The sequence below is a fragment of the Cimex lectularius genome, unplaced genomic scaffold, assembly GCF_000648675.2.
Source record: "Cimex lectularius strain Harlan isolate CLEC.00 unplaced genomic scaffold, Clec_2.1 scaffold206, whole genome shotgun sequence".
Classification (NCBI taxonomy): domain Eukaryota; kingdom Metazoa; phylum Arthropoda; class Insecta; order Hemiptera; family Cimicidae; genus Cimex; species Cimex lectularius.
The window spans coordinates 348943-369989 of NW_019392762.1; the positions used below are offsets into that span (position 1 = coordinate 348943).

Consider the following 21047-nt stretch of genomic DNA (forward strand, 5'->3'; position numbering starts at 1 on the left):
AAAAACTCCTAAAATGTTTTATTTTACGTTTAGCCCTGAATGATTACTGTAGATCGGTGGTGTTTCAAAGGTACCAAAATGTCTGCGATTTTCCAGAAAAACAATCGGAGAAAAATTTGTACTCAAGAGTTTTCTTAGGAGCAAAAACTGAATAATTTAATAGTTTCTTTCTTTAAACAATTTTTAAATTTTACGAAAACAAATAAATATTTTTTTAACCTGAAACAAGTCGCTATTCGTTTTCTGCAACCCCAAAATCCTCCAAATATAATTTTTTTATTTACGACACTGGATCAAAGTAGGGTCTTGAAGAAGAAAGCAAATTTAGTTGCTACGCCAAGCTTTATGTTGTGTTAAATTATTAAATATGCTTTTCATAATGTGACAGTAATATAGTTTCTTAGGATGACCTTAAAATAGGTCGAAAGTTATTAAGATATCGTGAGATGCAGCCTGGTGTGATGTAGGTTTCAAAAAAACATTTTCTTTATCTTGCCGACGTTTCGATCTTTATTGAGATCATCTTCAGGGCTCAAAGTGTTGTTGAAGGGGGCGCTCTCAACACGACATGCAAGAATGGCACACTTATGCAGAAAATAAGTACTTTGAGGCCTGAAGATGATTTCACTAAAGATCGAAACGTCGGCAGGATAAAGAAAATGTTTTTCTGAAACCTACATCACACCAGACGGCATCTCACGATATCTGAATAATTATCTACTAGCGGTCACTAATCACCACACATAGGTCGAAAGCTTGGCAGTAGAAACTAAATTTGCTTTCTTCTTCAAGACCATACCTTGATCCGGAGTGTTCGGGGATAATTTACCGTATTAATTATTTTAATTTATTATACTTTTTATCAAAGGTCTTGGTTGAGATAAAAAATTTAGTGATAACGGCGGGATTCTAACCCATAACCAGTGGTTACAGCAGGGGCGTATTGAGCCGAAGGTTGTGGGTTCGAATCCTGCTCGTGACACTAACTTTTTCGTCTCGACCAATACCTTAGATGAAAAGTATGATTACTAATTAAACTTTACAGGGCTTTATAACCGTATGAACTACACGCAATGGCGTACATACAATCAAAAATCCGTAACATAGAACGGGAAAAATAAAATAAAAGGTTTGAGGAGTTTTTGCCGATTTCATCCTTTTTTATTCTCATTTGTAATTTTAAAAACTTTAAGGCTTATTGACTAAGACTGAAAGAAGAGATATTAAGCTTTCTAATGACTGCAATAACATTAAATTTGGGCAAAATTCAAATGTGTTATGCATTTTTTTAAACTGGAACACTGGGCATTGGCGAGATAGAAAAATATTGCCTGCGACGAATCCAGCAAAAAATGTCTATTTTTTCAATTTTATACCTTTTGCCATATCTAATTTCATTTAATAAAATCCTTATATTATTTTGTTGTACTTCGTATAAAAAACAATTCGACAGATATATAATAATTTTGAAATACAGCGCAACAAAGACAGAGAATTTACAAAACGAAAAATGTGAAAGTTACATAAATTTTCCAGCTTCTAGGGTCACATTTTTGACATGTCGCTAAAAAATGTTTTATTATAATCGATGTTTCCACTTCCGTAGCCTTCCCTTGTTGGTTTTAACCAGAGAAAAACAAAATTCCAAGGCATGATTCACCATTGTCATTTTTGACGTTCTTTAACCCCAAAGGTCCCCAAATAATCTAAATTGCTTTAATAAAATGTGCAACCTCGTAGTTATTAAATCTGCGTATTATATCTTCAAAAGTATTTTTTTAAACGAAGTTGAATTCTTCTTCCTCAGGGCATAATGAGAGAAAAAAAATGGATTAAATATAGAAAACGAGTTAAATGTAACGACTATAGCGAATATTGAGTACTCTGGGGTAGTGAGAATGAATGTGTGAAAGTAATTTATTTGCGTGAATGGAAGGTCTTATCTGCAAATTACCCCGAGTAATATCGATTACTCGGGGTAGTGTGATTGAAGTCTTGTGTGTGAATTTATTAGCGTGAATTGCAGGCTTTATCCTCAATGACCCCAAGGAATGTCAACTGGGGTAATGTTGAATGAATGTGTGAATGTAATTTATTAGCGTGAATAGAGGTCTTATTCCCATGTTACACCGACGACTATCAAGCACTCTGGGATAGTGTGAACGAAATCTGGTATGGGGATGTAATTTATTAGAGTGAATGGTGGAGCATACTCCCAATTGCTCCGAGGAATATCGAGCACTCTCACGGCAGTTTGGAAAGTTAGGTGTGTGATTGCACTTTATTAGCGTGAATGGAGGGGTTTATCCGCAATTACCCCCAGGAATGTCAAATACTCTGGAGTAGCATGAATGCAATTTATTGGCGTGAAAGATAGCGGTTTTGCCCAATTACCCGGAGGAATACCGACCATTCTGGGATGTAATGTTGAATGAATGTTTGACATTAATTAATTAGCGTTGAATTGTAAGGTTTATCCCCAATTATCTCGAGGAATATCGAGTGCTCTGGGGTAGTGTGAAAGTAAGGTGTGTGAATGGAATTTATTAGCGTGAATGAAGGGACTTTTTCCCAATTCGCTCGAGGAATAGCAAGTCCTCTGGGGTAGTATGAACGAAATGTGATGTGTGAATGTATTTATTAACGTGAATGGCTTACCCCCATTACCCGAGAAATATCGAGTACTCTGGGGTAGTGTAAATGTAATTTATTAGCGTGAATAGGAGGGGCTTTTCCTAAATTACCTGAATATCGAGCTCTCTGGGGTAATATGAACGTAATCTATTGGCGTAGAAGATAGGGTTTTTTCCCCATTTACCCTGATATTGACTATTCTGGGATAATGTTAAATAAATGTAATTTATTAGCGTGAATGGAGGGGCTTATCCCCAAATTACCCCGACGACTATCAAGTACTCCGGGATAGTGTGAATGAATTGTGTTGTGTGAATGAAATTTATTAGCGTGGGTGAAGGGACTTTTCCAAAATTACCTCGAGGAATGTCGAATATTCTGGGGAAGTATGAATGAAAGTGTAAATGTAATTTATTAGCGTGAATGGAGGGCTTATTCCTACATTACCCCGACTAACATGAAGTACTCTGGTATAGTGTGAACTTAGTACGGTATGTTAATGTAATTTATTAGCGTGAATGGAGGGGCTATCCCCAACTGCTCAGAGGAAAATCAAGTACTCTGGGGTAGTATGAATGCTAACCAGATGTTTTACGTTTTTATCTCGTTTCTGTGTGTTTGTGTTGGTCATTTTTGTTATTTTTTCCACAATTGGCCTTGACATATAGAGAGAAACATAAGAAAAGAAATGCAAAGCAAAGAAAGAAAACGCGGTTGATGACCAATGTAGTTTTCCAACCCCAAAACTACAAAAAAAAAACTTTCAAGAAATTTTCTTTAAAATTTCGATAAGAAATATGTTAAATGTAAAAAATGTGACTGTTTATTTTTACAGTAGTTTAATAAATACTTTATATTTTGCTTCTGTGGTCGTTGGGGTGATAAACCTAAAGCTTGATAGTTTACATATTACTTGGTTGTCATAATGGTTTGTGTTTACTCACTGAAGATGGCGAAATACCTAACCGCATCTGACTGACAAAAATCTTCTAGGATGGGCAGTCCAAGGTGATATGTGATAAACTATAAATTTATATTTTGTTGTTATATTGCCTGTAGAGCAAACATTTTTTCTATTGAAGCTTAAAAAATAAATACATATTGCTAATTTTAAGAAAAATTAAAAAAAAATTTTTTTTTCTTAAAGGATCACAAAGGAAGGAAAAAAGGGAAAATATATTGCCTTAGATCTGACATAATGAAGTTTTATTGCCATTCCTTCTACCTGTCCTGTCGAAGGGGGCCGGCTTATCTCTTTTCGGCCTTTCTGGTCAACAAATATTGAATTGCTATGTCCTATAGTTTCTTGAGGCGATTTGGATTTTTGTCGGCGGTTTTATCATGTCTGAGCGGCTTCCCCTTTGCCTGACTTCCGGTTGTGTACCGATGCACTTTTGTTGTTTGTCAAAGGACTTTTGAAAGAAACGTAACTTTAAAAAAAAATAGTTGTTTGGCATATAAACTCCTCACATGCTGCTTTCCGATTAATAGCTTTTTATATGATTATGCGCCATGTGTACACAAAGCTAAATCATTCTTGACAATTGCGTTATGTATTCTCTGAAGAACGGTTAAGTACGAAATCTAGGAACCATTATCTAATTTGAAGTTAAATATTGATAACGATGAGGATACTAGGAAGCACTGCAACTTGGCCTTTTGTTCTTTTCCTAGCTCCTTAGTTCAGTTCAGTTGAATGGCACAGCTGCTATTCTTTTTTCCTGGTTCCTTTTCGTCCCCTAAGTTTATGTCTCAATTGAGCTGTTGCTTCGCACTCGAAGACGAGTTTCAGTTTCTCGACATTCATATCCTGCAAATGGGACCATAGTTGAATATACCTCGTATAGGTGTTTGCTCAGATGCCAGTGATAGGTCTACCACTCCACTGAGTTTTAGGCTGCTCGTCCATTGAACCGAACTTCGACGGCCGTTCCGAACTATTTGACCAAACGGACGACCGGCAATATAGCTGATCGCCGTCGACTACTGGGATGAAAAAAATAAACAAAAATATTAGAAGTTCCATTTCTAATGCTATCCTTGACCACAGCTTACGCTGGACATCTCTCCGATGATAGAGTGGATCACGCATGTCCCAAGAGCCTGCTCCTGAACCGCACTTATCAATTTTTCGCAATCCATCGAAATGAAAACGAAACGAAAAGGTAAGCAAAAAGCAAAGAACGGCGTTAAACAATGGTGAGCGTTTGATGTCACGTGGTTGACAGTTGAAGTCGAAGTAACCATTCGGCCGAATAGGACTGGAAAATCCAACTTTATTTGGATCGGAAAGTGCTTCGGCCGTACACGGCCCAACACGACCGAACGAATTGGTTCTAATGGACGTGTGCTCATTCGTTTCTTCGCTTTTGGATCATTCGGCCGTGCAACGGCCGAGCAAGTTCGGTCGAAAACGGCTCCAGTGGACGGCCTACCTTACTCTGCCTAACAGAAACAATGCAAGTTTTGGTGATCGTTCTTTAATCATGTGTTTAATGTGTCAGACGTGTAGGTCTCTCTGTTTACATCCCTGCAGGCCAAACCAGTGGCGCATGACAAAGTTATCTTTAGCTATGTGCTTACCAGTTTTGGCGAGTGTTCTTTAACCATGAATTGACTCATAGTCTTCATAGTCTTCGTCGTTTCTCCCTTCATATTGCCTGGACCCATTCTGAGCTGAAACCTTATTATTCTTGGCGTATTAGTTGGTCTTGCACTCTGGCCACTTAACCACAGGTTTTGGTTGAAATGAAAAAGCTAGTGCCCAAGCGGGATTCGAACCCACGACCTTCGGCTAAATACGCCGCTGCTCTAACCACTTGAACTACTGTGACTTCGAACCACTCGGACACCAACTCCCCATCTCAACCTACAACCTTTCCAATTTTCCCTCCTTTTTTGCAAAGATTGATGCACAGTTGATGAGTTACGTGTGTCCTAAAACCACAATGAGTAAAGACAACAAATTAACAATATACAAGACACTAATTAGACCAATTTGGACATGCTGAGTCCAACTTTGGGGTTCAACAAAACGTTCCAACCTCCAACGTATCCAATCCTTACGATCAAAAATCCTTCGGACCATCGTCAATGCTCATTTCTACGTATCAAATTTTGCCATTCACAGCGACCTTAATATCCAATATGTCTTTGAAGTAGGGAAAGCTACAAGACATACAAACCCTCATGTCAGAAACCTTCATCTCGCACCCTTCCAAATAATCCTCCCCGACGGCAGAAGCGTCACTGGGCCTCTCGCACCTCCTAAGTGGCAGTGAAAGTGATTAACGCTGTTTGTACGTTGTAAGATGTTATTAAATTTACTTACGTGTAAATAAATAAAGAAGAGAAGAAAAAAACGTTGGAGGTTTGTGGAGCGGGTCAGCGTCACCCCCTATCGTCGTAGCCATCGTGTCTGTCCATGAATAAGTGGTTGGGATGGAATTAATCGAAAACAAGCTGGTATTCTTTTCGGACCCTCACGATGTCTGGTTTGGACGCCTTAAATCTAAACCGGTCCCGGCGCCGGAACCGTAAAAATTAGCCGCAATCATTGCGGGTTCTCGAGAACACAATTTAGGAGAAGTGAAGAGTACAGCTCCTAGACACGCGAACCATGTGGAGAAAGCAAGAGGTCTGATGACGCGAAGAAGAATAAAAAAAATGACTCTGGACTTCTTTTCTTCGCGGTATGAGAGGTTTAAAGAAGAAAATCGGTTCGGAAGAAACACAAAAACTCTACACCAGAAGAATGACTTGCAGAAACTAGAAGAACCCATCTAGTTTTCATCCAGACAAAAGTCACCGCACAAATAAACTATTTTTTTTGTAAACTTGATTTTTTAATGTCAGCAAACAGTGAAAAACCATTGACTGACAAAATATTCCCTATAAGATCAAAACTAAAGCGGCCCTAAAAGCATTAGCATGTATGCTATATTCAAAATAATCAGTCCCTCCCTGATTGGTATGGTGCGGTAAATGCCTCCCAAAAATACCTTAGGAATATACTTATATATATATACTTTCCTCCAAATTTCGCCGATGTCCAAGAGACAATTTTTTTATTGTTTTTTATTGTATTCTGTACAAAAAAGGCAAACATTTAAATGTTGTTAGTGACAGATCTGACAGAAACCTGTCCAGACCATGGATATGGTCATTGGCACTCTCATGTTACGGATTGTTGGTTGAGGTTTAGGGTTGGACTAGGAGGTGGATGGCTTGGCTGAACCCCACAGCTCTATTCAGTATGTCAAAATTGATCTAATTAGCGTCTTGTATAATGTTAATTTGCTGTCTGTACTCATTGTGGATTTGGGACCAAGTCTGAGTTGTCTGTATCTTTGGTCCAGTTCTTGTCTTTTTTGTTTTATTTGTATGTTCCAAGTAAGTCGGCCGTCCGAGTAGAACGATTGGATGGGGGATTACCTTATTGTGTGTATGCACTGGTGGCTCTTTTAAGTGCCGTTTGTTTAGTTTGATGCACCACCGAGTTCACCAGCCGGTAATGAGTTCTAGATGGTCTTGGGTTACTGTTGCTGCAAGGCTAGGGTCAGGATGAGGAGAGGATTGCAATGCCGTCTGCAAAGTCATGTTTGTGTGTTTTGGTGTATAGGGATTGTCAGTGGTCTAGACTGTAGAGGATTGGTCCTAGGATACCCCTTAGGGAATGCTTGTGTTGATGTCTGAAAATTTTGAGCCAATCCTTACCTTAAATCAGCAATCCGAGAGGAAGAACGTAAGGATGAGATAGTACGTATCGGGAAGAATACTTTTTAATTTGGATAGGAGAGGTGCCACACTCTGCCAAATGCCTGTAACATCTAGATTGCTCCAAACAAATTTAAGAACCAAAAAAGAATGGAAAAGAGTTTTAAAAAAACCTCCATTGAGAATGGCACCATCTGCTGGACACTGACAGATCTAGAATGAAGGAAAGTGCAGGACAGGGGTGTTCATTCCTACACCCATGCTGAAGTCCATGTAATTGAGAGATGTACCCAGTTCAATTTGAACAAAAAGTCCAAAAACAAGGATAACGTCAGATAGCCAAGAAACACTAAGTTGAAACATCATTAACTCAAAGATGGTCCTGAATTGAAAAACTAAACTAAATAGATTAGGTATACAAAATAAAGTCCCCCTCTGTTGAGTCCCAGGATGTGTGGAGCTGCTATACTGCTGATAGGTCCTGAGCCCTTTGTGTCTGCCATATGGATTCACACGATCAATGAGTGTCTTAGACAGAAGACAAACTGATAATAAGAAAACGCAGGAATTTACTCATTGGACATAAACAATCCATGAAGCTTCTAGCAAATTTTGGAAGCTAGCTGCTTCAAAGGAAGCAGGAAAAAACTTCAAATTCTGAAAGGGTTCTTGACAGGACCCTGCCGCTGAATGGGTATCTGAAGAAGATGGTATAACCCAACATAGCACATGCAGATTCTGCAAAGAAGCGAAGGAATGCCAACTCGTATGTGCAATGTAACCGTAGAAAAAATTCAACTACTGAAATCATACCTACTAATCAAATCTTGATGAACTGGGACGAACTGGTGCTATAAGTTCAGAATGGGAGATACAATAGTTCTTAAAGGGTGCAGTATGCTACAACCCTGAACATTACATCTTATCATATGCCTTCTACATGCAGCACTGACTGTATCTCCAGGCCTTCTCCATATCCATGTGACTGTTAAGGACCTCATCAGTGAACAGACTTTTTTCCATTCCTATAATCCATGGGTAGAGTTCCCTTAACTTTTAAGATTTCCTGAAGTTTCACAGACCTTCTGGATCTAAGTTTTGACTCGCTCAGACTTCTGGAACCAATAGGCATAAAAGGCACTAGAACGTCTTGCAGGATCATCTCCACATATCTGATCTTCAAGGCCCCCTTTGGATGGTAGCAACTACAATGCCATACAACAGATTTTCTTCCGAATGTGTTTCCACGTGTAGAACTGACTGTATCATCATCTCCAGATTCTTTCAACGCTCTGGACTGTTAACGGCCAGTCTCGTCTCATCACTAAATAGGATTTTTTCCCATTCCTCTATAGTCCACGATAGTTTTCTCTTGCTTCTTAGCTTTTTGCGGTCTCAAAGGAGTTGTAGATTTAAACGTTTGATTCTCTCTGTCTTTTAACATGTGATTCTGAAATAGATATCCCGTGAATACCAGCGATCGAGTTTTTAATGCCAGAAACTAATGAATTGATCCCACATTGCTTGCATTTTAAAAAAACTTCAGCTATAGTCATTCCGGGTGCCGTGAATCTGGTCGCCTCGAGTGCTGGGAACCACTACATGATCTTGTGGGTTCATCCCCAAATGTCTTACTCAAGGTCTTACAATGTCTACCTTGAAATGCCACAGAACATGATAGTCCATCTTCCAAAGTACTTCCACATGCAGAACTATCTTTCTCCAGATCACCATCTGAACTGGTAATGCTTGCTATCATCTCAACAGGATTAGGACTTTTTTTCCTTTCTTCTGTAATCCATGTTGCGTGGATGTTCCTGAGCAAATATTAGCCTTCTACGTGGCCTGTGTGGTTACATGGACCTTCTGGATCTAAGGTTTGTCTCAGCATTCTAGCAGTTGACTCTGACAGATTGTTGACCCACAAATTCCAGTGTACAATTTTTAATTACTAGACCTGTCACATATGGATGCGATAGTTGGTTTTTGGTTAATCCATTTCAACTCAGATAGGAGTTCTCCACATTGCTTTGTCGCAACGAAGCAACATTAAATAGTCGACCGCTGTGTTCCGTTTCGTCCGACCCTCACGACCATTTTGATTATTTGACGCCTGGTCATTTTCTTGTAGGCGCCCCTCTTATTGCTCCTCCTGAACCGCCTTTAGATTTAGATCAAAATCTCAAAACACGATGGAGTCGAATCAACCAACTTTCCCAATTCTTCTGGAAAAGGTGGTCAAAAGAGTACCTCCACACGCAAATACAGCGACATAAATGGACTCAAAATCTGGAAAATCTAAAGGAAGGTGATATCGTTTACCTCTATGGCACCAACCCTCTTAGTTGGCCTATAGGTCGCGTCGAAGAGGTGCATCCCAGTTCCGACGGCGTTGTACGGGTCGTCTCGGTCCGCACTTCCAGCGGCTTATACGTCAGACCCTCTAACAAGTTGGTCCTTCTTCCTCTATTTAAAATCCTCCTTCCCTTGTAAATACCTCCCTTCGCCAAGGTGGCTCATTTTATTTTACTTACTTATTATTTTACAATTAATTAAGGTTTTTAGTTGAGATGAAAAAAAGTTAATGGCACGAGAGGGATTCGAACCCATGACCTTTGGCTAGATACGCCGCTGCTCTACCACCTGAGCTATCGTGACCACGATCCACTCGGACATCAACTCCCCATCTCAACCCCACCTTATGAGTTTTCCCTCCTTTTGCCATTTTTCAATTAGGAAAGGAATTACTTATTATTTTTTTATTTTGTAAAATATTCATTTTAGGTGGGCGGTATGTTCACACCGGGCATAATTTATTTTCTTCTTTTCTTCCATGTGAGGTCTTGGTCTATCAGACGCGTTTCAGCATTTTGAACATCTTCACTGTGCGTGTACAATTGACATTCACACCGAAGATAGCTAAATACCAAAACTCTCCGATCCATTCTAACCAGCCCGGTGTTCCTCAAGGGAGCATCCTAGATCCATTATTTTTCTCACATTATGATAGATCCTTGTAATATGTCTTCTCATTGCATAAATTAATATTGTGTTTAGAATAATCATAACATTTATTAATTATTAGGTTTTTTGGGTAATTTTTTTTACTTATTTCTAAAAATATTTTTTTGCCCCACAGTGTAAGGGACATTTAGTGCCCCACCAGACGAGAAAATCGATACAGTGCTGCAACAACTCGGACCTCTGCAACAAGTATTTAAACCCACCTTTAACTATTCCTAGAACAAATAGTCCACCGACCCCATCGATATTGCTTCACGACACTATGCCGTACATCGCACTTCTTGCCTCATTTACTGTCTGCGTGATTGTCTTCCTCCTCATAATCACCTTCTTTTATTTAAAGTAAGTAAAATGAAATTTTATCTAATACGTTGCCAAAAATATCATTTAGCTAATATAATTTTTCTTTTTTTTACGTAAAGGTACAAAAAGAAGGAGGAAAGCGGGAAGTTGTACCTTGTCGAAGGATCCAGAGATGCATACCTCACACAGTCACACACCTTGCAAGATCTAATAGAACAAAGTTCCGGCTCAGGTTCCGGGCTGCCTCTCCTTGTCCAACGTACAATCGCCAAACAAATTCAAATGGTACATTCTGTCGGTAAAGGGCGATACGGCGAGGTATGGCTTGCAAGATGGCGAGGCGAAAAAGTCGCAGTCAAAGTTTTCTTCACAACCGAAGAGACTTCTTGGTTCAGGGAAACTGAGATTTACCAGTCTGTGTTAATGCGACATGATAACATATTAGGTATGTCATGAACTGTTCAAATTTAGCATTCTTTCTAAACAAAATTTAATTGTTTTGTAATTATAATGTAATAATCTATAGGTTTTATTGCGGCTGATATCAAAGGGAATGGTTCGTGGACTCAAATGCTACTCATAACTGATTACCATGAGTTGGGATCGCTATATGATGTTTTGAGGACCACTGCTTTAGATCCGCAATCACTGCTTGTGTTGGCGAGATCAGCCGCCAGTGGAATCGCCCATCTACACACGGAAATTTTTGGCACAAGGGGAAAACCAGCGATCGCGCACAGGGACATCAAATCGAGAAATATATTGGTAAAAAGAAACGGAGAATGCGCAATTGCTGATTTTGGACTCGCTGTAAGATACATGAGGTACGGTTTAATTTTTTCTTCTTCACGTTATAAATTATTGAATTAAAATATTAATTGTACTGTTTTTCAGCGAAACCAATGAAATTGATATAACTCCGAACACAAGAGTCGGCACAAGGAGATACATGGCTCCCGAAGTTCTGAGTGAAACAATGGACATGAAATCCTTCGAAGCGTTCAAAATGGCCGACATGTACGCTTTGAGTCTTGTATTTTGGGAAATGTGCCGGTAAATATCCTTCATTTTAATTAAATAAAAAAAATAAAATTAGAGCAAAGTTTATACTTAATTGTATTTGTTTTTAGACGATGCGTTACAACAGGTGGAGGGGATAAATGGGGCTTCCAAGCCGAGGAGTATGCCCTGCCGTACAACGATGTCGTTCCTAATGACCCGAGTTTTGACGATATGCATTTAGTTGTGTGCGTTAAACAAATAAGGCCTCAAATACCATTACGCTGGAGGGATCATCAGGTCAGTAAAAACAACCCCACTTAATTCTACCTGAAATAGGACGTTAATTAAATTCCTGTTATAAAAGGAGGTCTTATTCAACTACCCGTTGGGTTTTGTGGACGTCAGACCACTTGACAAATTCAAAAGCCATGCTGTGATTCGAACCCAGAACCGCTAGCATGGCAAATACGAGTCGAATAGTGTGGTATGGGTATAGTGTGGTTTGAGACTCGAGACTTCGAAACGGCTCACCTCGTGTTCTCATCCACGGCCATTTTTCTCAATCCGAGCTCCTTAATTCTATCCTGTGACCCCTCCTAACCCTTGGTTACAAGTGGGGTATCCGGGCACAAAATAAAGTGCCTTAATCACACAGCCATCTCAATCCCCTTGAAAAAGAATATTTCTTATTTAATTGTTATTTATAAGTAAAAATACTTATCAAGCAAGATGGTTTGTCTTGATTGAATTAACACCAAGTTGTCGACGAGGAACTTGAGACCTTTACCTTACAATAATGAGCACGGTGTCAACATCTAAACCATTGCGGCCACCGATGGTATGCCTTGTATCCACTCGTAGCTTTTCTTCTTATCAAAGCTGTGGTGCTAGCTCTGTTGCCCACCATCGTTGTGTTGTTCCCTCATTCTGTTTCTACGCTGGAGGAGCCTCTACACTCAGAGAGATAGAGTTGCCTTCTCTATGTAGGGAGTACGCGAGGGGGGGGGACGGGCTGATGTATTTCGGCCCGTTAGCCCCTCGCGTGCGGCATACGACCCGACGCATAATGCGGGCCCGACCATTTGGAGTGGACAAGCAGAGAGCGTGGTTACCGACCCCTAGGAGCCGGGACACCATACACCAATGCTGCGGCGGTAACACCATCCCGTCGTATGCGGAGGTGCGTCAGCTCTCATCTTGAGAATCAAAACGTCCGATAAGGCCGAACAGGCTAGGTGTGGACGTTAAAGATCCTCTTGTCTTGTTGACGATGAGTAATCGGGAACGCATGTTCCCTCATTCTACAACAAGTGGTATAGTGTGATTTGAGACTCGAGACCCCAAAACGGCTCACCTCGTGTTCTCATCCACGGACCTTTTTCTCAATCCGAGCTCCTTAATTCTATCCTGTGACCCCTCCTAACCCTTGGTTACAAGGGGGGTATCCGGGCACAAAATAAAGGTGCAGCCCAGAGGGCATGGCAACCTCTCTAAAGCACAAGCTGTACTCGTGTCGGCCTAAGGGTTGGCATGGGCGGCGGGTGCCTGAGCAGAGTCACACAGGGCCAGTGCACTAGATCCTGTCTGCAAAGATGGGGGAGGGTGTATGGCCATCTGTACCACTGGGTAACTGAAAAGTTCCAAATTCAGCCCTAGTTACACTGGGAATGGATTCGTGGTGGTGCGTGGTGACGCCCCTGGCGGGAACTTAGACAGAGGCTGTCTTCTATCTGTGACCTCAGTGAAGCTTGCATATGGAAAATTACCCCCGGCCTCACGGGAGACATTGCGACCGGACGACAGCATGTAAGCGTTGAGGACGCAATAATCATGCTATAATCCCTCGAATGCGTAAGTAAGCGAATGGAAGCGGGTAGTGAATCGGTGTCTCAGACGCTTTGCATTGTTGTGCGTATGACCGGCGTGGTACCCTTGGGGAAGCGAAGGATCGGACCACCTGGGCTGAACCTATGGTGTCCCTCGAATGCTGTAGGCTGAGCTCGATAAGAGACTTTACCATAGGCAGTGCTCATCTAAGGGGTGGTTAGCAATTTCACTTTAAACTAAACCGCTGTCGGGGCGTTCCCGGAAGTTTCTACGCTGGGGGAGCCTCTATACTCAGAGAGATAGAGTGGCCTTCTCTATCTAGGGAGTATGCGGGGGGGGGCGATGTATTTCGGTCTGTTAGCCCCCTCGTGTGCGGCATACGACCCGATGCACAATGCGGGCCCGACCATTCGGAGTGGACAAGCGGAGAGCGAGGTTGTCTTGGCCCTTAGGGGCTGGGGCACCTCTACACCAATGCTGCGATGGTAGCCCTATTCCATCGTATGCAGAGGTGCATCAGCTCTCATCTTGAGAATCAAAACGTCCGATAAGGCCATGTGCCAGGTGCGGACGCTAAAGATCCTCTTGTCTTGTTGGCAATGAGTACTCGGGAACACAATGTTCCCTCATTCTCTTTTTACTCCTCATTTATAAGTCAGTTTTATTTTTTATTTATTTATTTTTACGAGCGTACTTCAGCTACAAGGTTATATGAACCGTCGGGTGTCGTCTGTGTGTTTGCAAAAACAAGCCTACTTGTAAGTATGTTGGGTTCAAATGCAAGGCCGTCCGATTTGAACCCAGGCCCTTTTATCTTACAGTGATGAGCGCCATGACAACGCCTAAACCATTGTGGCCACCCCGGTCAGTTTTTAAAAGAGGATATACCTTGTGATCTGAAAAGCCGATTTCAATAGACTTTTAAAAACTTAAATGTTTGAAAGGAACTTTATACAGAAATAAGAAAACTGGCCAAAGAGTGCGATGGAATTTCTGTTTGCAGCTTTTCTTTGGAGAGGAAAAAAAGAATGCAAGCAAGGATGAAGGTATTTTAAAGGTGTAAAGCTGGATTTCTGTTGTGCGAAAAAAATCACCCACACAACTAAACGCGAGAATTACTCTTGATATGCCATCTCAGGTTAACCATTTCTACAAGGCCTTCAGTTTGCGAGAAATGGATGGCCTATAGTGGCCCGTATTGGCCAAGGTTGGAAATGGTATTGGGGAACATTGGCTTTGGGAGTGGCTTGGGGAACCTAAAAACATCAGAAGAGGTGACACAGTAGATAGGTGACCTGTCCACACACTGGGTCAACATTGGTTGGCCATTGTTTTTTGTTTCCAACCAGGTGTCTGTCATGTAGCAGTTAGACACTCTAGCCAAACACAAAGCTGCATCAGTGATTTCCTTGATTTATCATGGTATAGTAAAAAGTAAGCAACTATAGGCCATTGAGGCTATGCTGACCCAAGCTTGAGCCAAGGCCAGCATGGCATGGTACCCAATCTTGGTGACAAATGCATTGGTCCGTCATGTGCCTAGAGGGCTTTGGAACTTGGAGTTGATTTTTTTTCCAATGCCTCCTCTACACAATGGTTGAAAAGAAGACCCTTGGGTAATCTTTGACCATCTATGTCCACACTCTGGTCGACGAAGGGTTATTGTGTGGAGCACAGAGTAGGAATTTGCTGTGCACTTTATTTGCCCAGACAGGCTCCTTTTGAAGAGGCAAAACCACTTGCATCTGTCGCCATCCCTTGTCACTACCATCACACCATAAGCCACCACACCCCTCCACAATGGAGACAGCTGATGGTGGCTTATATCCTGCGAATCTATTGGCACTATTGAAAGCCACCTTTTGTACGTCTGTTAAGGGGTAGATTGTTTGAGTCAAGAATGTTTCGTCAAGACATATTAGTCTTTGTAGACTTTGCAAGTTGTTTTGTGCCTCAGTTTTTATGGCCATCAAACTCAAGGAGACCCTGACCACTATGTGTAAACTACAAACCATCCTGGTGTTTGCTGCATAATCTCTGGCCAATGCTTAGCTTCAGCCTTATGTAATATGTTGCCTGTATAACTTCTCGACTTGAGTCTTTGATATTTAATGCTCTTTCTAACCATCCAAAAATTAAAAAAAATCACACAAACCAAACACTAAATATGGCAGAATGCTGAAACACAAAAGACACCCAAAGGCAGACTAAAATAATCAATAATGAATAATTTAAATTTTTTTAAATTTTGTGTTGAACTAATTGGCCTAAAAAGAGTTAATAATAAAATTTCCATTTTAATTTGTTTTTGTTTTATAGGTTACGAGCACTTTGGCGAAAATTATGCAAGAGTGCTGGCATTCGAATCCAGCAGTGAGGCTGACGTCGCTACGAGTTAAAAAGACGCTTCATAAAATCAGTCCTGACCCTAGCATAAAGATAATTTAGTGTCTGTCCACGTGGATACATCCGACCCACCTTTTGTACAAAACCTCCCCCATACTTTAATGTACAGTATTGTCTCATAAATACGAACCTGATTTATAATCTGTATTTCATTTCTCGTGATGTATAAAGTGTACATAACTTATGTTTTGAATTATTTCCTGTTTTGGTTTTTTTTGTTGTCCTAAATGCCCCCAACCCATCATCGCTCTCCTAAGACGATCTGACGATATCCGCCCTGAAAGAAAAAAAAACAACCTTAAATTAAACATGTGCTTTTTGCAGTGCCTTACATGAAAATAGATACATAAAAAAATACTAAGCTTGCGAAATTTTAAAATTTTATACAAATTAATTTGTTTTCAAGCAATTTCTGGATGGACAGTAGGACAAAAAATATTTTATACTAAAGGAAATAATTATTTAATAAAAAAAATTAATTATGAAAAGAAAAATAGACAAGATGTGTATAGAGAATTTATAAATATAATGTAATATAATTTATTTGTTACTTAATATATTATTTAATATTGTAAATAATTCATATTATTGTAGAAAGACTGATTGTGCAAGATACTATACAAATGTTTTCAACAATTATTATTATTAAGAATTATATTTTCTCTTTTTTTAACAATGGTTCATTGTTATCACGTGCTTTTGCCATAAGTAATTTTTTTTTTCAATCCTAACTAGGAATTTGTTCTGTAAACAATTCCGTTTTGTGTGTCATATTAATTGAATAGTTTTTACTAGCTTTTTAATTGAAAATTTTTGTTCTTTGATAGTGTTAAAAAAAATTCAATGCAATTTATGTTAGTCCAGTTGAAAAGTTCTCACATGTAGCGGATTAATAATTAGAAGTATTAATTATTTTGTACATAAATGTACAAATTTAATTATTTCTCTCTCAAAAAATTAATTGTGCCAAGGTTAGTGTATAAGAAGTTGTGTCGTCTGAGTAATATAGCTTTAAATTAACTATACTTAAGAACTTTTTTGTTGTTGTTGTTAAAAGTACTGGAAAAACGTATTTCAATGAACAGTGCCTAGAGTACTCAATTGTATATAACCTGGTAATCGATCAATTTCTAAAACTTGTACTTCCTCAGGACTGAAAGCAAGCTCGACTAATGTATGAGTGTTCAAGCTTAACTGTGACTGTAATGAGTTTCAGTACTCACCTTAATAAAACAATTTTTTTTCATCTCTATCATTTCAACTTCCTTCATTTTCACTTGTTTCTTTATTGTCGTTTTTCATAAATTAAATACATAAGAAAAATTGAGTTGCATGAAAGGGCAGATTGAGAAAAAGGTATTCAAGTTTTATTTGGTATACAGATGGCGCAGACTCGGAAGCTGGTATCTTTGGAAAAAACCAACTCTACTCATTCATATAACCATTGGTGAACTATTAAACACTGACAAGATCAAAAGAATAGCCACTTGGTCAGCCGTGTGGCAATAAAGGCAACTACCTCATCGGTAGTAAAATTTCATTAAGGTCAGACAGTGTGGTCAACAAATTACCTTTAGATGCTAGGGCACATTGAGTAGAGGAGCATCAAGGTTGATAAATCTGCCAATGAAAGTTTGATGGGGATACCTATCAGCTCTGACACATTTTGCATCATACCAATTGGGATTGCATCAGGGCCTGTCAGATATTGGGGATGACAAGATCTCTACTGTTTATACAGGGTAGAGGAGCAACAAGGAGGCTGATAAATCTGCCAAGGAAAGTTCGATGAGGTTGAGGAGCACTGACACCTTTTGTATCATGCCATTTGGCATTGCATCAGGGCCCTGTCAGATATTGGGAACAACAAAAGAACCCTTGTTTTGATAACAGGGTGTACAGGGTAGAAGAGCATCAAAGAGGTTGATAAATCTGCCAAAGAAAGTTCGATGGGGATAATTTCAGCTCTGACACCTTTTGCATCATACCAATTGGGATTGCATCAGGGCCCTGTCCAAATTTTGGGGATGACAAGATCACTACTGTTTATACAGGGTAGAGGAGCAACAAGAAGGCTGATAAATCTGCCAAGGAAAGTTCGATGAGGTTACCTATCAGCTCTGACACCTTTTGCATCATACGATTTGGGATTGCATCAGGGCCCTGTCAGATATTGGGAACAACAAAAGCACCCTTGTTTAGATACTGTGGTATACAGGGTAGAGGAGCATCAAGGAGGTTGATAAATCAGCCAAGAAAAGTTCGATGATGAGGAGCACTGACACCTTTTGTATCATGCCATTTTGGATTACATCAAGGCCCTGTCAGATATTGGGAACAACAAAAGCACTCTGGTTTAGATACTGAGGTATACAGGATAGAGGAGCATCAAGGAGGTTGATAAATCTGCCAAGGAAAGTTCGATGAGGATGCGGAGCACTGACACCTTTTGTATCATGCCATTTGGGATTGCTTCGGGGCCCTGTCAGATATTGGGAACAACAAAAGAACCCTTGTTTTGATACCAGGGTGTACAGGGTAGAGGAGCATCAAGGAGGTTATTCTTCTCTTAAGAAGAAATGTGTTCCTTGTTTATTAAAAATTTATAGTCCGACTCCGGCAGACGGTGGATAACCATAGCTGTTTGGTTATGTACAATTTTTTTCTTTTCCTCTCTTTTGTTTATCTAATAAAGTACTTTTTCATTCATTCATTCATTCAATAGTCAATGCCCCTTTCTATGTATCCAATTACACCATCCATACCGACCTAAATGTCCCTCTTGTTACCGAGCTAGCCCAATCCCGCTACAAAACGTTCCATTCCAAACCCCATCATCCGAACTCTTTCGTCAAAAACCTGTCATCCATCACATTACTTAATAATCCCAACAGAAGACTGAAGCGTCGGTGGCCCCGCGACAACCTTAACAATTGACATCGGTCTCCTACGATGGAGTACATCTCGCTCATCGTATTGATTAACTAACGGCTACCATCACTGGATGGTAATTGTTCAAGCTTTCACGCTACTGTTAATAATTTTATATGTTAATACTATCTGTTTTACTTGTTGCGTCGAAGAATGCAGTTGTACAAAACATATAAAAAGTAAAAAAAAAAGTGAAAAAGAGTTAATTTTTATTGCATTAAAGAAAGTGTTAATTTGAATTTCAAAAGTTACTTTGAAGTCAAAAAGAGTTCAGGTGACAAAAAAGCTACATATTTCACACCGTCTCCTAGTTTTTCTTGCATTAAAGAAAGCGTTTTCCTAAGTGTTTTATTGCTTGAAAAAATGATTAATTTGAAATTTAAAAGGAAAAGTACCGTGGTAGCCGAGTGGTTAGCGTCAGAGACGCCGCGGTCGTGAGTTCGATTCCCATCGTCGCCTCTGGGCTTTTTTCAACGATCCTCCCCCTCGTCAATACGCATATAATAATCATCACCTTGGCTAAATATGGATCGAACATAAAACCATTAAAAAAAGGTGTGTGCCATTAAAAAAAAGAAAGAAAGTATTAATTTCAACTTAAAAGGTAACTTTGAAGTCAAAATGAGTTCATGTGACAAAAAAACTATCACATTTCCTAGTTTTCATCGCATTAAAGAAAGTGCTAATTTGAAATTAAAAAGTTAGTTTAAAGTCAAAAAGAGTTCTTACGATAAAAAGCTACATATTTCGAACTATCTCCTAATTTTTATTGCTTAAAAAAAGGTTAATTTGAAATTAAAAAGTTAGAGTAAATTCAAAAAGAGTTCATGTGACAAAAAAGCTACATATTTCACACCATCTCCTAGTTTTTGGCATCAAAGAAGTGCTAATATGAAATTAAAAAGTTAGTTTAAAGTCAAAAAGAGTTCATACGATAAAAAAGCTACATATTTCAAACCCTCTCCTAATTTTTATTGCTTAAAAAAAAGGTTAATTTGAAATTAAAAAGTTAGAGTAAAGTCAAAAAGAGTTCATGTGGCAAAAAAAGCTACATATTTCTTATCATTTCCTAGTTTTCATCGCATTAAAGGAAGTGTTAATTTCAAATTAAAAAGTTACTTTGAAATCAAAAAGAGTTAATGTGATAAAAAAAGCTACATATTTCATACCATTTCCTATGTTTTTATGGCTTAAGAAAAGGTTAATTTGAATTTTTATAACTTAATGCGAATTAAAAATGGTTAATTTGATGGGAGAAGAGCTATTTTCTATAAAATATTGAATATGGTAAAATATAATTTCTACAGATTAAAAAAACTATTATTGTTTTTAGGGGTTTAAGTTCTACTTTATAAAAGGAAATAAAACCTACGAAACGTAGGCCAATAAATATACAAATGTTGAGTAAAATCTAGAAGTTCTAATCCCATTCCCAAAACAACTGTCAATAATTAAAAAAGCCACATCTTAATTAAAATACTATTTATGGATAATGAAATTACCATGGAGATAACATTAGTCAGTGAAGCCCCTTTCTATGTATCCAATCACACCATCCATACCGACCTAAATGTCCCTTTTGTTACCGAGCTAGCCCAATCCCGCTACAAAACGTTTCATTCCAAACTACTCCACCATCCGAACCCTTTCGTCAAAAACCTGTCATCTACCACATTACATAATAATCCCAACAGAAGAAGCGTCGGTGGCCCCGCGACAACCTTAACACCTGACATCGGTCTCCTAGGACGGAGTCCACCTCGCTGATCGTATTGATGTACTAACGGCTGCCATCACTGGATGGTAGCTGTTTAAGCTCTGCTGCTACTCTTGATCGCAACAGCAGAGGTTATATAAACCCTCGAGGTGCCGGTGTTTTTGAAAACTGCAGGGCCGCTGGATTCGAACCCGGGACCTTTAGCTTACAATGATGAGCTCCTGTGCCTAAACCGTTGCGGCCCCCTTCATGCTACTGTTATAATTGTTTATATGTAAATATTATATGTTTTACTTGTTGCGTCGAAGAATGCAGTTGTAAAAAATAAATAAATAACGAAAACACCTTAAAAAGAAAAGAAAATATAGTAAACTACTATATAAAGAATAAATTCACTAATTTCGTGGTCCGCTTGACCAATTAATAAATGACAATTAATTAAGGTTTTTAGTTGAGATGAAAAAAAGTTAATGGCACGAGAGGGATT

The 21047-nt window shown here is 39.3% G+C and overlaps 1 protein-coding gene across 3 annotated transcripts in view; it reads left to right on the forward strand.

Moving 5' to 3' along the window:
- Nucleotides 1–17165, forward strand: part of LOC106670988 (bone morphogenetic protein receptor type-1B) — a 78943-nt gene extending 61778 nt beyond the window's left edge. For all 3 annotated transcript variants that reach the window (XM_014401709.2, XM_014401710.2, XM_014401708.2), the window contains exons 3-8: nucleotides 10490–10716; nucleotides 10797–11122; nucleotides 11204–11501; nucleotides 11572–11730; nucleotides 11808–11976; nucleotides 15826–17165. In XM_014401709.2, the coding sequence (XP_014257195.1) occupies nucleotides 10490–10716; nucleotides 10797–11122; nucleotides 11204–11501; nucleotides 11572–11730; nucleotides 11808–11976; nucleotides 15826–15954 (1308 nt within the window). In that variant the 3' untranslated portion in view covers nucleotides 15955–17165. The remainder of the gene's footprint in view (nucleotides 1–10489; nucleotides 10717–10796; nucleotides 11123–11203; nucleotides 11502–11571; nucleotides 11731–11807; nucleotides 11977–15825) is intronic.
- The last annotated feature ends 3882 nt before the right edge of the window (nucleotides 17166–21047 follow it).